The following is a 16,584-nucleotide window of genomic DNA, read 5'->3' as shown; positions in this document are numbered from 1 at the left end:
TAATGCCTCTTTGGGGGTTTTTGTTTGTTTTCTTTTACTGATTAATTTGACGTGCGATCCAAGATTTCTCTTCACCTTACAGCATTAAAACTCCTAGTTAGCAAGTCTATTCTACAACATATAGCTACAAGGACTTGTGCTACACAATGTTTACTAATACACTGCCGGATGTATACTTCTTTAAGAGAATTATCCTAAATATACATAATGGTTTGGTGAATCTCTCAAGCTTCTCCAGATTTAATGTTCTTCACTTCATAGATTTTCAATGAGATTCAAGTGTAGGACAGTCAGTAACATTCACTTTGGTGATCAGGAGTGTTGGAAGATATATCTTGCATCCAGACTCTGTTTATTTCTGACTGCTTGAGGTTTTCTTTCATAATCTTCCCATATCATTTTTTCTTCATGAGTCCTTCCACCTTGACAAGATTCTCAGTCCTAGACACATCGAAGCATCCACACAGCATAATACTCCCACCACCGTGTTTCATTGTTGGGATGCTGTTTCTTTGGTCTCTAAATTCTACCTTTCTTTCTCCAAATGTAAGCAGTGGCTCTGTGGCCAAAAGGGTTTAATCTCATCTGACCAAAGGATGTGCTTCCAGTATGCATAATCTTTCTCCAGGTTGTCCTTACTGTAGCATACTTCAGTCTGGCTTGAAGGTGTCTCTTTTACACAAATGGAGTTTTTCTTGGTCTACAACATCTGAGTCCATTCCTGTGCAAGGTTCTAATGATCATCTTCTTTCAGACTGCAATTTCTGACTCAACTAAGTCATTCAGTTGTTCTGGGGTCTTTCGACACGTGTCTCACTAGCTTTTTTTCCAGTCTTTGAAATCTAACCAACTTGATCTGCCTGTATGTGAGGAACCTTCTTTCCTCGCAGTGATAATGCTGACGTCACATGACTGCGTGTTTCCGTGAGTCATTTACATGCAGAAGCCACTGAAAACCAGGATACGCATTTGTGTGGGGAATAAGACATAAAGACCTGCTCATTTAAAAAAAATTATGAAAAAAGTGACCCTGTGAATTTTCCTTGCATCATACAGTTAACAACTTTTTTACTACAGGCTAACGAGTCGAGCATTTCAGTGCTTTTCTCATGTACACCGAGAGCCTGAACTTTACACTCTGTGGTTACTGAAAATGCTTATCTGCATAGCTATTTTATCATCAGCCTCTGTACACTAATACATACAATAGCTGTGGACTTGTTTGCATTTTTTCCATCGCTGCTCAACCTTTTCAGGCATGTGCTATTTCCTTATTGTTATTTTTAGCCTTTTGCGTAACAGGACAGTGGACAGAAGAAGGAAAGACCTACAACATATAGATCGCCTGCTCTACCTACCCAGCTAAACCAGCACCCTATATCCTATTTTTACTGGGATTTTATACATAAACACCGCTGCTGATCCACCTGGGGAGGACTCGTGAGACTTTAAATGCTTTGTAAAGTTTAATTACACAAATATTAAACAAATATTCAGTTATTTGACAAATGCATAAATAAACACGTGGTGACATTGTAAAACATCTCTACTTGATTACAGTCAATTATGTGCTATACATATGATCTGGTGAATTATTGATGGCCTGTCTTTAAATTAGTGTTGTTATTCAAAGAGATGTCAAGTGTAAACAGTTGCTTCTGATTTCTAGTTATAACCTGACTTCTTTTTTTAGCTCAGAGCAGCTTTGTAAAAAACTAGTTTTCACGAGGATAAGATCTTTTGATTAAACTCATAAATAGAAACTCTTTCCTTTTCAAATGCGATTGACTAAAAACGCAAAAAGTTTGAGGTTAAAGGTCAGCAGATTTTGCATTGAAATTTTAGACAGAATCAAATCCAGCAAGTAATTAGGACTTAAGGCAGCTGGCAAAAAGAAGTGTCGCTAAACTAAAATCATTAGTGGCGATAAAATACTGTAGCTTTTTGTTTTTTTAACTTGTGCAGAATAAACATTTAGACCTCTTTGAAATGTTCAGTTGTTCTTAAAAGTCAGAGAAAAATCCCTTTGGGCGCTTCTCTTCGGCTTACCAAGCAAGAACAATTCAGTGCTTGTTGAAATGGAGCGGCAAGAAAATGCATCATGTTGTACGGTTTCAAAGATCTCTCTTTGTCCTCTCTTAAACCTGGAGACAGTTTTCTCTCAGTGGTCAAGCCCCAATCTGAGAGCCTCGTCACACAGGAAGGCTGCTGTGCAAGTGTTTGCAGCCTGTGTCCTTACAAGGTGTTCCACAAAACCTCAAATGAGTCTTTCCTCCTTTGGTAATTTTAGTGCATCCGGTGCGGCAATGCTGCGTGCACCAGACTGCTCCTCAGCGCTGGGTCTGTACGTCCCTTCGGTCTGCCTCTTCTTTTTGACCACGCAGAACAACCAGACGAGAAAAGCCGAGACTATAGCCAGCACTCCCAAGGTGACTGTAGGGGCCACAATGGCTGCGATGTTGGGTCCCTGCAAACAGGATAATATAACACTTAAAGTCTAATTACATACCAAAGTTATTTACTGTTCTTGAAAATATTTGTCACTTACTGTAGTGTTATTAGATTGGGTGTCACTTGCACTTAAGGTCATATTCCCTGTGAAAGGAGCAGAAACATAATGAATGTTATATCAGTGGAACAGTATTTGTTCCCTTTCCAAAAAATGTTTTAACATATTTATTATGCTTCAAATCCTCAAACAATTTTCAATATTAGACACAAATAACCCAAGTAAATACAAAATGCAGTTTTTAAATTGTGATTTTATTGATTATAAAAGTTATCCAAACCTATCTAGCCCTGTGTACAGTAATGGCCCCCAAAACCTAATAACTGGCTGTGCCAGCCTTGGCAGCAATAACTGCAATCAAGTGTTTGCAGTAACTGGCACTGAGTCTTTCACATTGCCGTGGAGGAATTTTGGCTCACTCTTCTTTGCATTTTTTTTTTTTGATTCAGCCACATTGTAGGGTTTCTCAGCAGGAACATCACTGTTCAAGGTCACGCTGAAGCATCTTAATCAGATTTAAGGCTGGACTTTGGCTAGGCTGCTCCAAAACCTTTATTTTGTTTTTGTTTTCTGGTTTTATTGAGTCATACAGATGTGAACCTGCTGCTGTGTTTTGGATCATTGTCCTGCTACATAATCCAAGTTGAGCTTCAAACAAACTGACGGTCGGATAGACTCCTTTGAGGTTTTTCCAGTAAAGAGTAAAATCAATGGATCCATCAATTAGATGCTGTTGAGGTCCTGAAGCAGCAAAGCAGGCCCAGACCATCACACTACCCTCACCATGTTTGACTGTTGGTGATTTTTCCCCTCAGCCCACAGAATATTTTTTCCAAAAGTCTTGGGGATCAACAAAATGTTTTATTGACAAATGTGAGACTTTGTGTTCTTTTCGGTCAGCAGTGGATTATCATCTTGGAACTCTCCCATGGATCCCATTTTTGTCTTTCTTATTGTTGAATCATGAACTCTGACCTTAACAGAGGCAAGAGAGGCCTGCAGTTCTTTAGATGTTGTTCTGGGTTAATCTGCGAGCTCGCGGGTCAATTGTCAATGTGGTCTTAGAGTAATTTTTGTAGGCCAACCACTCCTCTTCCAAGTTTTCACCATTTTTGAGTAATGGCTCTAAACTCAGTCCCCCCCACCCACAAGAAAAAAAGTGCTTAATCACAGTTAATTCATGAGTTAAAAATATTTCTTAACATAGAGCCATGTAGGTTTGTACAGCTTTTTTCTCTTAATAAATGAAATCATCATTTAAAAACTCCATTTTGTATGTAAACTGATGTATATAATTAAAATGTGTTTAAATATTATGGGGCTCTCTGTATTTAGATAAGATCTTTTATTTTAATTGGCAAATGCATTTAAACTTTCAGAGTAACCACTTACAAGCACGTGTGAATGTGCACTCATAACATTTAAAGTAATGAGTCTGTTTCCTGGCAACTGGGGGAGACTTTTGAAAGTTCCAGTCTTTGCAAAGAAGTATAATACCGTACTTTTTTTCTTTTTTTTTTAAAGCTACTCATGTAACTCTCAGTGAGAATGAAGAATAATTTTCACATGTAACCAAAGTGTTTGACACATTCATATGCAGATGAATGCAGGAATGTGAAAGGATCTTGAAAAGCTGGCTTCTTAGTAAAGTGCAAAACTGTTTTTGAACCACGACAGAGACATGAGTGTCAAAAATAATGTCTAAAAGAGGAAAAGTGTATCGCTTCTACATGTTATCATGATTGTATCTACCCTTATACATACATGCGTAATGAAAAGCACATAAGAGGAAGTACCACAGTAAAGCAGAAGTTCATTTCAACCTCGTCCACTTTCTAAGCACCTGACACTTGTAAGCATTCCAGTATCGCTACCAGCCATTTCATCTGTGAGCAGCCATGTGATTACTCAGTTACATCATAAAGCCCCACTGGAGCTTCTTGACCAGAGCGAATAGGGAGGAGGAGAAGCTCAGGAATGCACGGTATACCGCAGTCACAATTAGCTGAGTCAAACAGCACACTACTTTGAAATGTGAGAAAAAAACCCAACTCAAATCTATTTGTTTCTTTGTGTTTCTTTGTGTGTGTGTGTTCATCATTCAAAAAATCGTGTTAATGAGAAAGTTTTGTTTTGGAAACTTAAGCCCTCCCCATAGTTTCTGAGTCAATCATTTGCTTGGGTAAATAGTAAACTTGCCAAGGACAAAGGTACGACTTGATAACAAAGGTTACAGACGGGGGCAGCCATGTTCACAACTTAAAGTAGGATTCAAACTGACAAATGCAACAGTTTCTCACAGCAGTGGGACAGGGGTCTGTGTCTTACTGTGTAGCATCACCTTCATTTACCAGTTAAAATGTCTGGGAACTGAGGAGAACAATTGCTGCAGTTTTGAAATCACATTTCCTCTCATTCTTGTTTGATAGGAGATTCCAGTGGCTCAACAGTCCCCCACCCCAATGTAACTATACCCATCAGATATACTGTGTTTTGTACTGCACTTATAGTACAAAACACCTCTCCTTTTTAGCTGTAATGACTCTGCGAGATGTTCAGTATCGTGTGAAAATCTAGTTCAAATGATTTTTAAATCATGACATTAGTTTACACGGCACCGCAACATCTTTAAAATTGCTTTTTTGTATATTACTCCCACTCAATGGGGAGCTTGTTCCTATAAATTCTTATCTTAGTCTTATGTTATTAGGCAGTGCTGACATGTTTCACAGTTTCTTAGCAAAGCTTCCTAAGTTTTTTTATGTGTCATCACAGGATGCAATAGGTTTTTTATGTGTGCGTGTGCACAGGTGTGGTCAAAAGGCTGGCTTATTTGTATGGGAGTGCTGAGGAAGGCTTCCAACTCACCCCACACAGGATTACTGCTCAGCACCAGCAGTAAAACACTCCCAACCACAGCTCCAGGTATGGTCAGCACATCCAGGCACGCTGCCATCTCTACCCGTGACCAGCAGGGCCAAATGGGGGCAGACTGGTACAGTCGGGGCATCAGCTTGGGTCCATTTCATTCACAGACAGCCGCCGTGAGGATTTACTGCCTCCATTTGAACAGCTAAAGACACACAACTATCAGCAGTGCAAACGCAAATATCCTCTCCAGTTCACTCAGACACTGATAGACTGTTTTAATCGCAAGCTGAGTCAGGCAGAGAAAACCACAACTACTGAGTCACATTCAGCCTGATGTTGAATCACCTCTAAACCTGCGCAATAATATTTTTACTGGCCTAACAGAAGAACACAGCTCTAACACCTCCTAAAAAACATCATTACACTATCAAATGACAATATGCTGTAACGTGATTCTTTTCAAAGACTTACACACACCCTTCATCCGACTGCTTCCAGATGGTCGAGGCAAAACGAGGAACATCGAACAGGTTGATTCTTTACGCGTCAACTGCTTCCGCCTCACCTTGTCAAAAATGAAACCGCAACACATATGAGTCGGGTGAAAAGTACAGGTAACATCCTCAGCCGACTTCTATCAGAACAAGCCTACCTGAAGTACCCGAGACTACATCCTCGGCTGTCCTATGAGTTGGTCTTTCATCTAAAGCTCTTTTTTTCCCCCTCGTCTACTCCTCACTTCGCCATTGGTCACGTGGTTGAGTTTCGTGTTACAATACCTGAGCACAGTTATCTACCTGCAGCGGGGCGAACAGAACCTCCTTTGTGCGTACAAAGTAGAATAAAATGCGCACTTTGCTAAAGCAGAGCAGCGCCGATCTATCCTGTTTCCATCAGGAAAAAAAAAAATCAGACCTTAAAGCTTTTAATCACCTTTATGCAATAATATTTATATTCAGAAATTCCTTCCAAAGTTCATTCAGTTTCTAAAAAATTAACGATAATGATAATAATAACAAGATGCCAGGTTTGCCTTATTTGCTCCAATCTGCACAACTTTAGCCGTAGTTTTTACTCCCTGTGAAGCTCTTACCTACAGCAGCAACCTGCTGATGGCGTTGCATGAAACAGCGCCTCCGTCAGGTTTTACGGTTCCCGTCAGGAGAAAGGATATCGACATTCCTGAGATATTTTAAGGATGAATTTGGAGGCCAGCTGGTCCAGTGGGCTCTAATCCTCTCCTAATCTCTCCTTTCAGACTAAGAGGGGCACAGAAAATGTAGTCTGCTTCGGGCCTAATCTGTGCTAGTCAGAGTTTCGTGTGGACACTCTGTAAGAGCACTGAAGCGTTTTCTGAAAAGCACAGACCTGCTGTGGAAAATTACTCTTATAGTACAGCAGTGACTCACATTGAGGAGGTGCCCCTTGCTATTTTGTATGTAGCCTAATATCTGCAACAGTGTTTCAGTAATATAACGTTCAGTAACCACAGTTTGACATGTGATTCAGAGTGTTTTATCTATTAAAGAAAGGACAGATAAGGCATGAGAAAGTTAACTACTGGCATAACCCTGTCTTTTCATGCACATACACTCACTGGGCACTTTATTAGGTACACTTTGCTAGTACAGGATTGGGCCTTCTTAATTCTTTGTGGCACTGAGTCACAAACCCACCTCATCCCAGTGGTCTATTGAGATATTGAGATCTGTTGAATCTGTAGACGGCATTCCTGTACAGTGAACTCATTATCATGTTCCAGCAACCAGTTTGAGATGATCTGCACTTGGGAACATGGCATGTTTTCCTGCTGGCATGTTACGTCCCCACGAAGGAATTCTTCGAGTTGCGAGTGTGGTGGCCGGTAACAAATGGGTCCAGAACAGAATGAAAAGGAAAGCAGACAGAGGTGTTTAGCATATAATATGGTTTTATTGCAAATAATCTTAACACAAAGAGTCAGCAACGTCGCTGTATCAATAAGGCCAAAAAGAAAAGAAGAGATCAAAAACAACAAAGGAAACAACTAAAAAAAAAAAAAAAAAACTCCACAACACAAAGAGGCACTTCCCACTTCTCACTCAACTGAACTCCTCACCACGGTGAGACATTTCCAAGGCCTATATATGCCCATCTACTCACTCAACTTAAAACCACGGGTAGGACAAACACGCATTGGGACTTTTCCAACATCTAAAAAGACAATGTAGAGCCATAGGGAAAAACCACTTGCATCACACAGTTCTTCCCCAGCCTATATAATCTATATAATAAAGAGGTGATTGCTGACTGGGTCCAGGTGCCAAACGGGGTAATGAACAGCAGGTGCGTCGTGGCAAGAGGGCGGAGTGAAAAAGAGACAGAAGGGTGGGAGGAACAAAAGAGGAGGAGGCGGAGAGAGAAGACCACACCCACACAAGGGAAATTTCAAGAAGAGGCCCTGCTAGGGCCGTAACAAGGGTCATAAAGAGATGGACATGGTCAGTAATAAAACTGAGGTAGGCTGTGGTAGTTAAACGATGCTGCAGTTGACACAAAGGGGCCTAAACTGTGCCAAGAAAATATCAGAATCAGAATCAGAAAGGGTTTTATTGCCAAATGTTGAGCAGGTTTACAACATTAGGAAATTGCTGCGGTGCTTCAGTGCAAACATACTGTCATAAATTGCGCTTAAATAGACATGAAAAAATAAAAGTAAGAAGAAGAATTAAAAGTGCTACGTAGAAAGATATATGCATGAGTGCAGGTGGTGATCAGTGCCAAACATGGAATGATACAGTGAACACAGCGTAGGGTCATGTGTTAGTGGCGGGGACAGTCATGTGGTTATTGTTCATGTGTCCAACAGCAGAGGGGAAGAAACTGTTCTTATGGCGAGAGGTTCTGGTGCGAATGGACCGGAGCCTCCTGCCAGAGGGGAGCAGGTCAAACAGACTGTATCCAGGGTGAGAAGGGTCAGCTGAGATCCGAGCTGCACGCCGCAGTGTCCTGGAGGTGTACAGGTCCTGCAAAGATGGGAGTCTGCAGCCAATCACCTTCTCAGCAGAGCGCACAACACGCTGCAGTCTCTGTTTGTCCCTGATAGTGGCTCCAGCGTACCACACGGTGATGGAGGAGGTGAGGATGGACTCGATGATTGCAGTGTAGAATTGCATCATCGTCCGTGTTGGCAGGTTGAATTTCTTCAGCTGCCTCAGGAAGTACATCCTCTGCTGGGCTTTCTTGATGACGGAGGTGATGGTGGGCTCCCACTTCAGGTCCTGGGTGATGGTGGTACCCAGGAAGCGGAATGAGTCCACACAGGTGATGGGGGTGTCAGTCAGGATGATGGGGGGGAATGGAGCTGTGTGCTTCCTGAAGTCCACAATAATCTCCACTGTCTTCTGGGCATTCAGCACCAGGTTGTTGTGGCTGCACCAGGACACCAGACGTTCAACAACCCCACAACCATGACATCCTGAACTGCTAATATGGTTCTTTCATGTTTTTCACATCACACTGTGACCCATCTGAATGTCTCACCAGAAATCAAGACTCATCGAATCCAATTTAGGTGAGCCTGAGTGAATCACAGTCTCAGCAAGTAACAGGTGGCTATTTGAGTGACTGTTCCCATCAGCTAGAAACAGACTGGCTGTTCTCCTCTGACCTCTGGTAACAACTAGGCATTTTATCCCTGAGACTCAGCTTGAGATTAAAGAAGTCTCTCATCATTCAATACTTTCTGTTTTGGAGACCATTCTCTGTAAACTCTAGAGGTGGTTGGGCAGAAAAATCCCAGCATATCAACAGTTTTTGAAACTCTCAGAAGCTGGCAGCAAGGCTTGCCATGTTCAAAGTCAAATGCACTGAGCTAACTGACTGATTAGATTATTTGCGTTAACAATTTGGTTGGACATTAGGCTGATTGCAGACCAGATATGGCGGTAGAAGAAACATTAAGAACAAATAGCTCTTCTGGTGTCTTGTTTTCTACTTATTTAGTAGTGACCACTAAAGGGTGCAACAAGCACCTTTTTGTGTGTGTGTGTTTGTTGTCAAATAAATGAGCATTACGTGTAAAACAGTATCTTTTTTATTGGAGTCACTGTTATATATTTCACTGTTAGTTTTATCAGGAAGTTTATTTTACTAAAGAAAGCTTCTGTAAGCAAGTTCATTAGCCTAATAGTTTATGTAAGCTGATATAAATACCTACAGTGACAGCCCAGTAATTAATAACATACATTATAAAACTGCAAGAGAGAAGCAATTCAATGATGATTTTAAAAGGTACACTGTTTTTAGAGCAACGTATTTGATTTAACATCTGTCTAAATGTTGCACTTGGCCATGTTTTCTGGGCTGGAATCAGTGTTGGTGAAACTGCTGCGAAGACATGAAACTGCCATGTACTGGAAGTTAATACGCTATAGCAGAATGTAAAAATGTCAAGGAGATTTATATATTTATCTGACTTGTTATCAGCGCTCAGTTCAAAAACCTGCATGTCTGATAGTGTGGAGGTTCATTCATGCCACTGGAATTGGAAGCTTACACATGCAGAAAGGTATACAGAGGTTTTAGAGCAACATATACTCCCATGCAGGCAATGTCTTTATTATTTCAATCTATATTAATGTGTACCCTTATGTCTATATATATCGCTACCATATTTCAAGAAGATAAATCTTGAAATATTAAAATAAAACCCTAGTTTTGAAAAAGTCAGGACGTTGTGTAAAATGTAAAGAAAAAAAAGCATGCAATGATGTGTATTTTATTCACAGCAGAACATAAAACATATCACGTGCAATGTACCATTTTAAGAAAAATGTTAACTTATTTTGACTTTAATGGCAACAACACCTCTCACACAAGTTGGAAAGGGGACAACAAAAAATCTAATTATGTTAACTGTCAACAGGTCAGGAACATGTCTGGGTATAAAAAGTTTCACGGAAGTAAAGATGGGCAGATGGTTTAACCATCTGCAAAAAAATCAAAAAACAATAATTGAACAATGTCAGAATAATGTTCCTCAATGTCAAATCCTAAAGGCTTGGAATCTCTCACCACCTACGGTACATAACATCATCAGAAGAGTCTGAGAATCTAGAGAAATCTCTGAAAAAAACAGAAAAACTCTAATGTTTGTGCCCTCGGGTGTCACTATATTAAAATGTTTCTATCAGGCATGTTGCTATCATGGAAGTCACTAAATGGCCTCAGGAACACTTCAACATGGTATGGCCATGACCACAGTTTACCATCCAGAAATGAAGGTTAAAGCTCTATCATGGAAAAAAGATGCCACATGTGAACAAGATCCAGAAATATTTCTCTGGGTCAAAGGTCATGGAAATGGACAGACGCAAAACAAAACAAAACAAAAACAATCCAAACACAAAAACCCAAATTGAACTACAAAGAGTACAAAGAAGACTCAGGACTGCTGAACATTCGCCTCCCCAAATTCTAGCAGCTGGTCTTCTCAGTTTCCAGATGTTTATGGACTGTTGTTAAAATAAGGGGTTTGCTGCATGTGGGTAAACATGGCCCTGTACCACTTCTTTTGAGAAATATTGCTGCTATCAAACTCAAAATGAGCCAATATCTTTCTTAAAATGCTACATTTTCTCAATTTAAGTATTTGCAATTGCATTCTGTTTTTATCCTTTTCAGTATTGGGGTTGCAAGCTGGAAAAAAAGTTGCATGCCAGCAAAAATGTCAGTGAATTTTGTTTTATTAAAAAAATTAAATATTTTGTATGGGCCAAGTGGGAGGATTAGAGTATTGCTTTGTGGCATTCTAAAATTCTGCATGCAACAGCTTATTTAAAATGTGTGAATATATAGTATATAGTTCTGATTTCTGACTACACCTCACATATTCAAGTTTTACGAGTTCAGATTCAAAGCTTAAAAATTAGAGCTAGATTTCATGTTTTTCACCAGTGAACTGAAGACCCTGCTTCTCTGTAGCTATAAACCTGTCCTTAAAAGAATCTACCTGGGGATAGAGATTGCAATGAATGCCATGTCTTTTTGTAAACAAATTTAGATTTTCTCTGCATTCAAAGGGGTTTCAAATGTAACACTTTAATCACTATGCTGGTACCTGGTATAGGTGCAGATGAAACCCTGCAAAATGTACTTAATCTGTTAGTTTAATGGCACGAACTCACTACTCCTCAATCCTGGGTGTGACTCCATAAAGTTTAGATACTTTAGATAATTTCATCACCTCCCTGCCCAAGCATTTATGATGAACTGCAGTCATTAACAGCACCAATAAAATGCCTCAGGCACTGAGTTGGTACATCAGAGCTTGAGGCCACGTTACAGAAATACTTCCAGCCTGATTTACTTTGTTTGTGGTTGAAATAATTACAACAATAATCAATCTGTAGCTTGTTTATTGTGGGTTCGGGCTTTGGTAGTTGTGCAACTAGGGGTCAGTAGAGGCACTTTTCCTTCCTTTTGATCGAGGCCACCCTTTTCCTCTGTTTCCATCATACGCGTGTACAGCTTGCCGTAGACGCGCTGAAACCTGGGTAATACAGTCAAAGCGGCGGGAGAGCGGCAATTTATTCCCAGATTTATGAGCAATTGAATGATAGAAATATTGTTTTGGTGAGTAGTGTGAGCCTAGTCCTATAAGTAAGGCCTGCGTTTCGTGAAAGCACAGGTGTGTGATCCATAATAATTGTGGTAACCGCTTGTGTTGCGAGAGTGTTGCTTTTTAAGGTTCCCCGGGAAACTGCCCCTTTCTTACCGCTCCAGAAAATATGGCGAAGGTACAGGTGTTGAATGTGGCTGTCCTAGACAACCCGAGTCCTTTCGGAAACCCCTTTCAGTTTGAAATAACCTTTGAGTGTATGGAGGACCTTGCTGAAGGTTGGTACCATTGCATAACAGCTGTCATTATCGCTTGTGTGAAGCTACAACATAAGTCTGCTAACAGCTACACAGTATTAGCTGTAGTAGCTAACTACTTTTTGTTGAAGTGTAAAGGGTAACGTTGCTTAAAGATAACATTAAAGTTGCATAACAGCATGGCTTAAAGCTATAACAAGGAGAGTGGACGCTTCTCGCACGTCCTGTGGTACTTATGAATATGGTAAAGCAATCTTATTGTTTCCATTAAGGGATAAAAAAACAAGTTCAGTGCTAATTAGCCAACGTTTTAATGTTTGTGCGTAAAAATGTAAACAAAATATAGCTCTATTCAAGGATGGAAATCTAAAATTTTGTTTTGTTTTTTTTTGCATTTCTTTGTGTAACTTTATGTGGACAGATTCTTTGTACGAGCACACAACCAAACTGAATTTATAAAGCTTTTGAAATATTAAAAACCATTGTGCACATTAACCTACATGTTTACATCTGTTCATCAGCTGATCAGTTCTTTGCTTAACAGGCTCATTTTTTAACAAAAAAATAATGTTTTTGTCACATCATATTTTTCTAATGAAGCACTCTATTGTAATATTTCCTGTTTATAGACCTGGAGTGGAAGATCATCTATGTCGGCTCAGCAGAGAGTGAAGAGTACGACCAAATCCTCGACTCGGTGCTGGTTGGCCCAGTACCTGCTGGGAGACACATGTTTGTGTTTCAGGTATAATTAATTGACACTCAGAAAAAGTAGTCACTATTTGTGACTAATCTGACCAAATCACAACAGCAGTGGAGCTCCACATATATTAATAGCTTTTTGTTGTTGTTGTTTGTTTGCTTGCTTGTTTATCAGGCGGATGCCCCAAACACTGGATTGATTCCTGAAAGCGATGCAGTTGGTGTTACAGTAGTGCTCATTACCTGCACGTACCGCAGCCAAGAGTTCATTCGCATTGGTTACTATGTGAACAACGAATACACAGACCCAGAGCTGCGTGAAAATCCTCCAATCAAGCCAGACTACACACAGGTTAGGATCATGACTGATTTCTGAGATGCAATGCTACCACGACTGTCTATTTTGAATGTTATTGGTGTAAATTACACGGTAAAGGCCTATTTCCACTGAACATTTATAATTGCAGTCAAATTAAAAACCACCACAGGTCATTTGGCTATTTGAAGTAGACCTAAGTACCCTGAGAATCTAAAATTAGTCCCTTTTGGAAATAAATCTGAATTTCACTGGCCTGTTAGGTTGACAGTTGAAAATTTTGATGAGAAATGCATCACTCATTGTGACGCATGCACTGGAGGCAGACCATCGCTCAGTTATATTGAAGTCTTTTGGTACCACTCAGAGATTACAACATTTTTTGTTGTAATTGAAAGAAGAAATAAACAAAAATGACTAGTTCTTCAGATGTTATTAAATGAAAATTTACTATTAATTATTGAATTTCCAAAAATGGAAACTATTTCATAATTATTGCAGAGGTAATGTGCCAATGTTTACAAGAAGCATACTACGGCAGTACTGATTTCATTTTGGCGTTTTCACCTGCTCTTGTGTCAATCACAGATGTTTATTTTATACACAGAAAATGTTTAACATCTACATAGATATTTTGGATAATGCTCAAGTCAGTGGAGAGTGACTTTTTACACAAACTGGACTTTCATTACTTCAAATAGGTAGGCTTTGGTATACTTTGTAAAGGCTGGCCTCATTTAACCTTTATTTTCTAAACCTGAATTGCATTTTGAATAAGATTTTGCTGATTCTTTGTTACGATTATTTCCTCCATTTCCTGAAATATTTACTGTGCTGCAAAAACGATCCTAAAGGAGATTTTTTTTTTCCACACCCATTTTTAATAGTGTTTTGTTCATTACAAAATACTGCTACAGACATATCTTTGCTACCATAAAGCTCAATATGAATATGTCCACAGCAGTTGTTTCCAAAACAAGTGTGGCGTTTTTTTGCATAAGTCAACTACTGACTTGTATGACAAGTTTGCAGGTAAGGTTTCTTTTGATGAGTCTTCCATGTAGGACCAGTCTGGACTACATTTCCAGCTCATTTGCGCTCATTTAATGGTTATCTTTTCCCTTCCTGCCCAAGAGATGTGTAGTTTTTGGAGATCCTTACAGGACTAACTACACTTCCTGTGAAGCAAGTGACAGTGTTTTAACATTTTAAAAGAACACTATCTACTTTGAGTGACTCGAAATTGAACCATCTCATTTGCCAAAGAAGACTTGTTGTTGTTCTACATTAGCTTAGTGCAAGAGTTACATTGTATTTGCAGATAACTTCAATGGGATTTTATTGTAAAAATCAACCCTACTTTTTTTTATGCAGAAATTAATCAAATATCTAATTGAAAATGAAATATATGATACGCTTTGCAACTATTACCATACATATGGAGCAGCATGGTGCACTACTGGAGCCCTGAAGTTGAAGCCTTTAATTCAGCAAAGCTTGCACTTTGGAACAAAAAGCGTTGTGAAAGTTCGATTATGACATTCCTTCAGTGGCTTATTCTGTGCCACTGTGAGATTTGTGGTCATAGCAAAGGGTTTTGATTGAAGGTGTCAAATTTTTAAGGTGGCTGACATCTGTGATTAAAACCTTTCACTTACAAATGCAAAAAAAATATCTAAACAGCTTACTCCGATTAGAGTTGCAAAGTTCTTGTTTCCTGTGTGAGTTTATGTGATTAGCTATTGTGAAGAAAGAAAAAAAATACCACACTGTGCCTTTGTACTACTGGGTTCACTCTTTCCTGCCCTGAGTCTAGAGAGCACATGGAGTCAGATGCATTTACACCAGCAGCGTGCCTGTTTTGATGTTGGAGCTAACAGAAAATCAATTAGTAGTCAGGGTAAATGGTAAAGACTTTCAAATGCTGCCAGATACAGTTGTTTGTTTTTTTTTGTTTGTTTTTAATGTTCATGTACACTTCTAATATCACACTTGGTCTTAAATGTTACACTAGCGTACACTAGTATAATGAACATTAATTAATGTCATATTAATGTTATTTACACTGACATGCAGAAATAACACAAATACACGATGAAGATGAAATAAAACTGCCTTAAATTGTGGTCCAAATGATTCTATTAAAGATGCTGTGTTAGGTATTCCTAAAGAACTTGTGCAAAGAATTTATTTTTATGTTTTTCCTTTTTCAGCTGCAGAGAAATATTCTAGCTTCAAACCCACGTGTCACCAGATTCCATATAAACTGGGAAGGCTGCACAGAGCGAATGGAAGACTGTGAAAATGTGGATCCTTCTTCAAACTCCATGCTCCCGCCATCCTGTCTCCCTGGCAAGGCCCCACCTTTGGGTGTACTCCCAGATAACTCTATGGACTGCTTATAAAGATGGCCCCTGCCCTAAAAAGGTGACGATTCACAGCCCGAAACCTTACTTTTGAACAATGCCTATGGACATTCAAGTGGGAATAAAGGATGTGTACACATCCCTGCCTTATAGCTGCCCTTTATTTTCCCGAGACTTCTCAAACATGAGTTCTCACCCTGGGTTTCAAACAAGCACTTGTTCCAAGGAAGATTATGAGTGTCTGACTGGAATGAGTGTTATTTATAGTTGGATAGTTCTTTCCAGTGTTGAAAGCAATATTGCAGGAAACCTCAAATATGAAGCGATAAAACGGAACTGAAACGTAACAAAGCTGTTGAATGATCCACCTTACTTCCTTTCTTGGTGCACAATGGACTTGTACCTGTTTATGAAGATTTCAGCACTGAAGCAATAGGCAATTAAATTGCAGTTTGATAATCTGCCATTGTATTTGTGTTCACAGTGCACTTACACTTACTTTTCCCATTTGACTGTGGAGTTTTGTATGGCTTATATCGCTTCATGGTTTTTTTCCTCCTTTTATTTTGTAATTTTGTGTTCCAAATAAAAGAATGGTGAATTTGTTATATCTGTATGAGTGGGTTTCTAATAATTACTTGGATTCGATCTCCACTTGTTAGATATAGGTAACAAGTGCTAGGTTTATAAGTATATTCCACACTTTTATCATATTGCAAGCGCAGTATCACAAATACAAGTGTGAGTATCCCCTCATATTTTCACATTTTACTAAAAATAGTATGTATTAACGTCACAACCAATCACAGATTGCTATGGTAAAGGGGGTGGCTAGGCCACAGAAACGAAAAACATTGCACTGCAAATATGAGGATTATTGCAAAAGCATCTGATTTGCTTTCGCTACAATAATCTCTCAGATAAATAAAGAAAAGCTGTTAATTTGCAGTCAAAATCGAAAG

The 16,584-nt window shown here is 39.4% G+C and overlaps 2 protein-coding genes across 5 annotated transcripts; one reads left to right on the top strand and one right to left on the bottom strand.

The window, feature by feature from the left end:
- Nucleotides 1–63: 63 nt before the first annotated feature.
- crb3a (crumbs homolog 3a) lies at nt 64–6,738 on the bottom strand. Of its 4 annotated transcripts, none has more exons than XM_026164732.1 (5): nt 6,474–6,738; nt 5,858–5,945; nt 5,378–5,582; nt 2,549–2,595; nt 64–2,467 (listed from the first exon to the last, which is right to left on the bottom strand). In XM_026164732.1, the coding sequence occupies exons 3-5, from the start codon at nt 5,517–5,519 to the stop codon at nt 2,258–2,260; spliced, it is 399 nt and encodes a 132-aa protein (XP_026020517.1). In that variant the 5' UTR covers nt 5,520–5,582; nt 5,858–5,945; nt 6,474–6,738; the 3' UTR covers nt 64–2,257. The 4 variants fall into 4 exon arrangements, with proteins under 4 accessions (XP_026020517.1, XP_026020518.1, XP_026020516.1 ...); XM_026164733.1 differs by having other exon boundaries at nt 6,487–6,738; XM_026164731.1 differs by lacking the exon at nt 6,474–6,738 and adding an exon at nt 6,033–6,457 and having other exon boundaries at nt 5,852–5,945.
- A 5,102-nt stretch (nt 6,739–11,840) lies between these two features.
- On the top strand, nt 11,841–16,230 carry asf1ba (anti-silencing function 1Ba histone chaperone). The gene is made up of 5 exons (XM_026164726.1): nt 11,841–11,995; nt 12,146–12,259; nt 12,868–12,983; nt 13,116–13,292; nt 15,470–16,230. Exons 2-5 carry the CDS (start codon nt 12,151–12,153, stop codon nt 15,659–15,661), a joined length of 594 nt encoding a protein of 197 aa, XP_026020511.1. The 5' UTR covers nt 11,841–11,995; nt 12,146–12,150; the 3' UTR covers nt 15,662–16,230.
- The last annotated feature ends 354 nt before the right edge of the window (nt 16,231–16,584 follow it).

Source organism: Astatotilapia calliptera, chromosome 4, assembly GCF_900246225.1.
Source record: "Astatotilapia calliptera chromosome 4, fAstCal1.2, whole genome shotgun sequence".
Classification (NCBI taxonomy): Eukaryota; Metazoa; Chordata; class Actinopteri; order Cichliformes; family Cichlidae; genus Astatotilapia; species Astatotilapia calliptera.
This window is presented reverse-complemented; position numbering and strand designations above follow the sequence as displayed.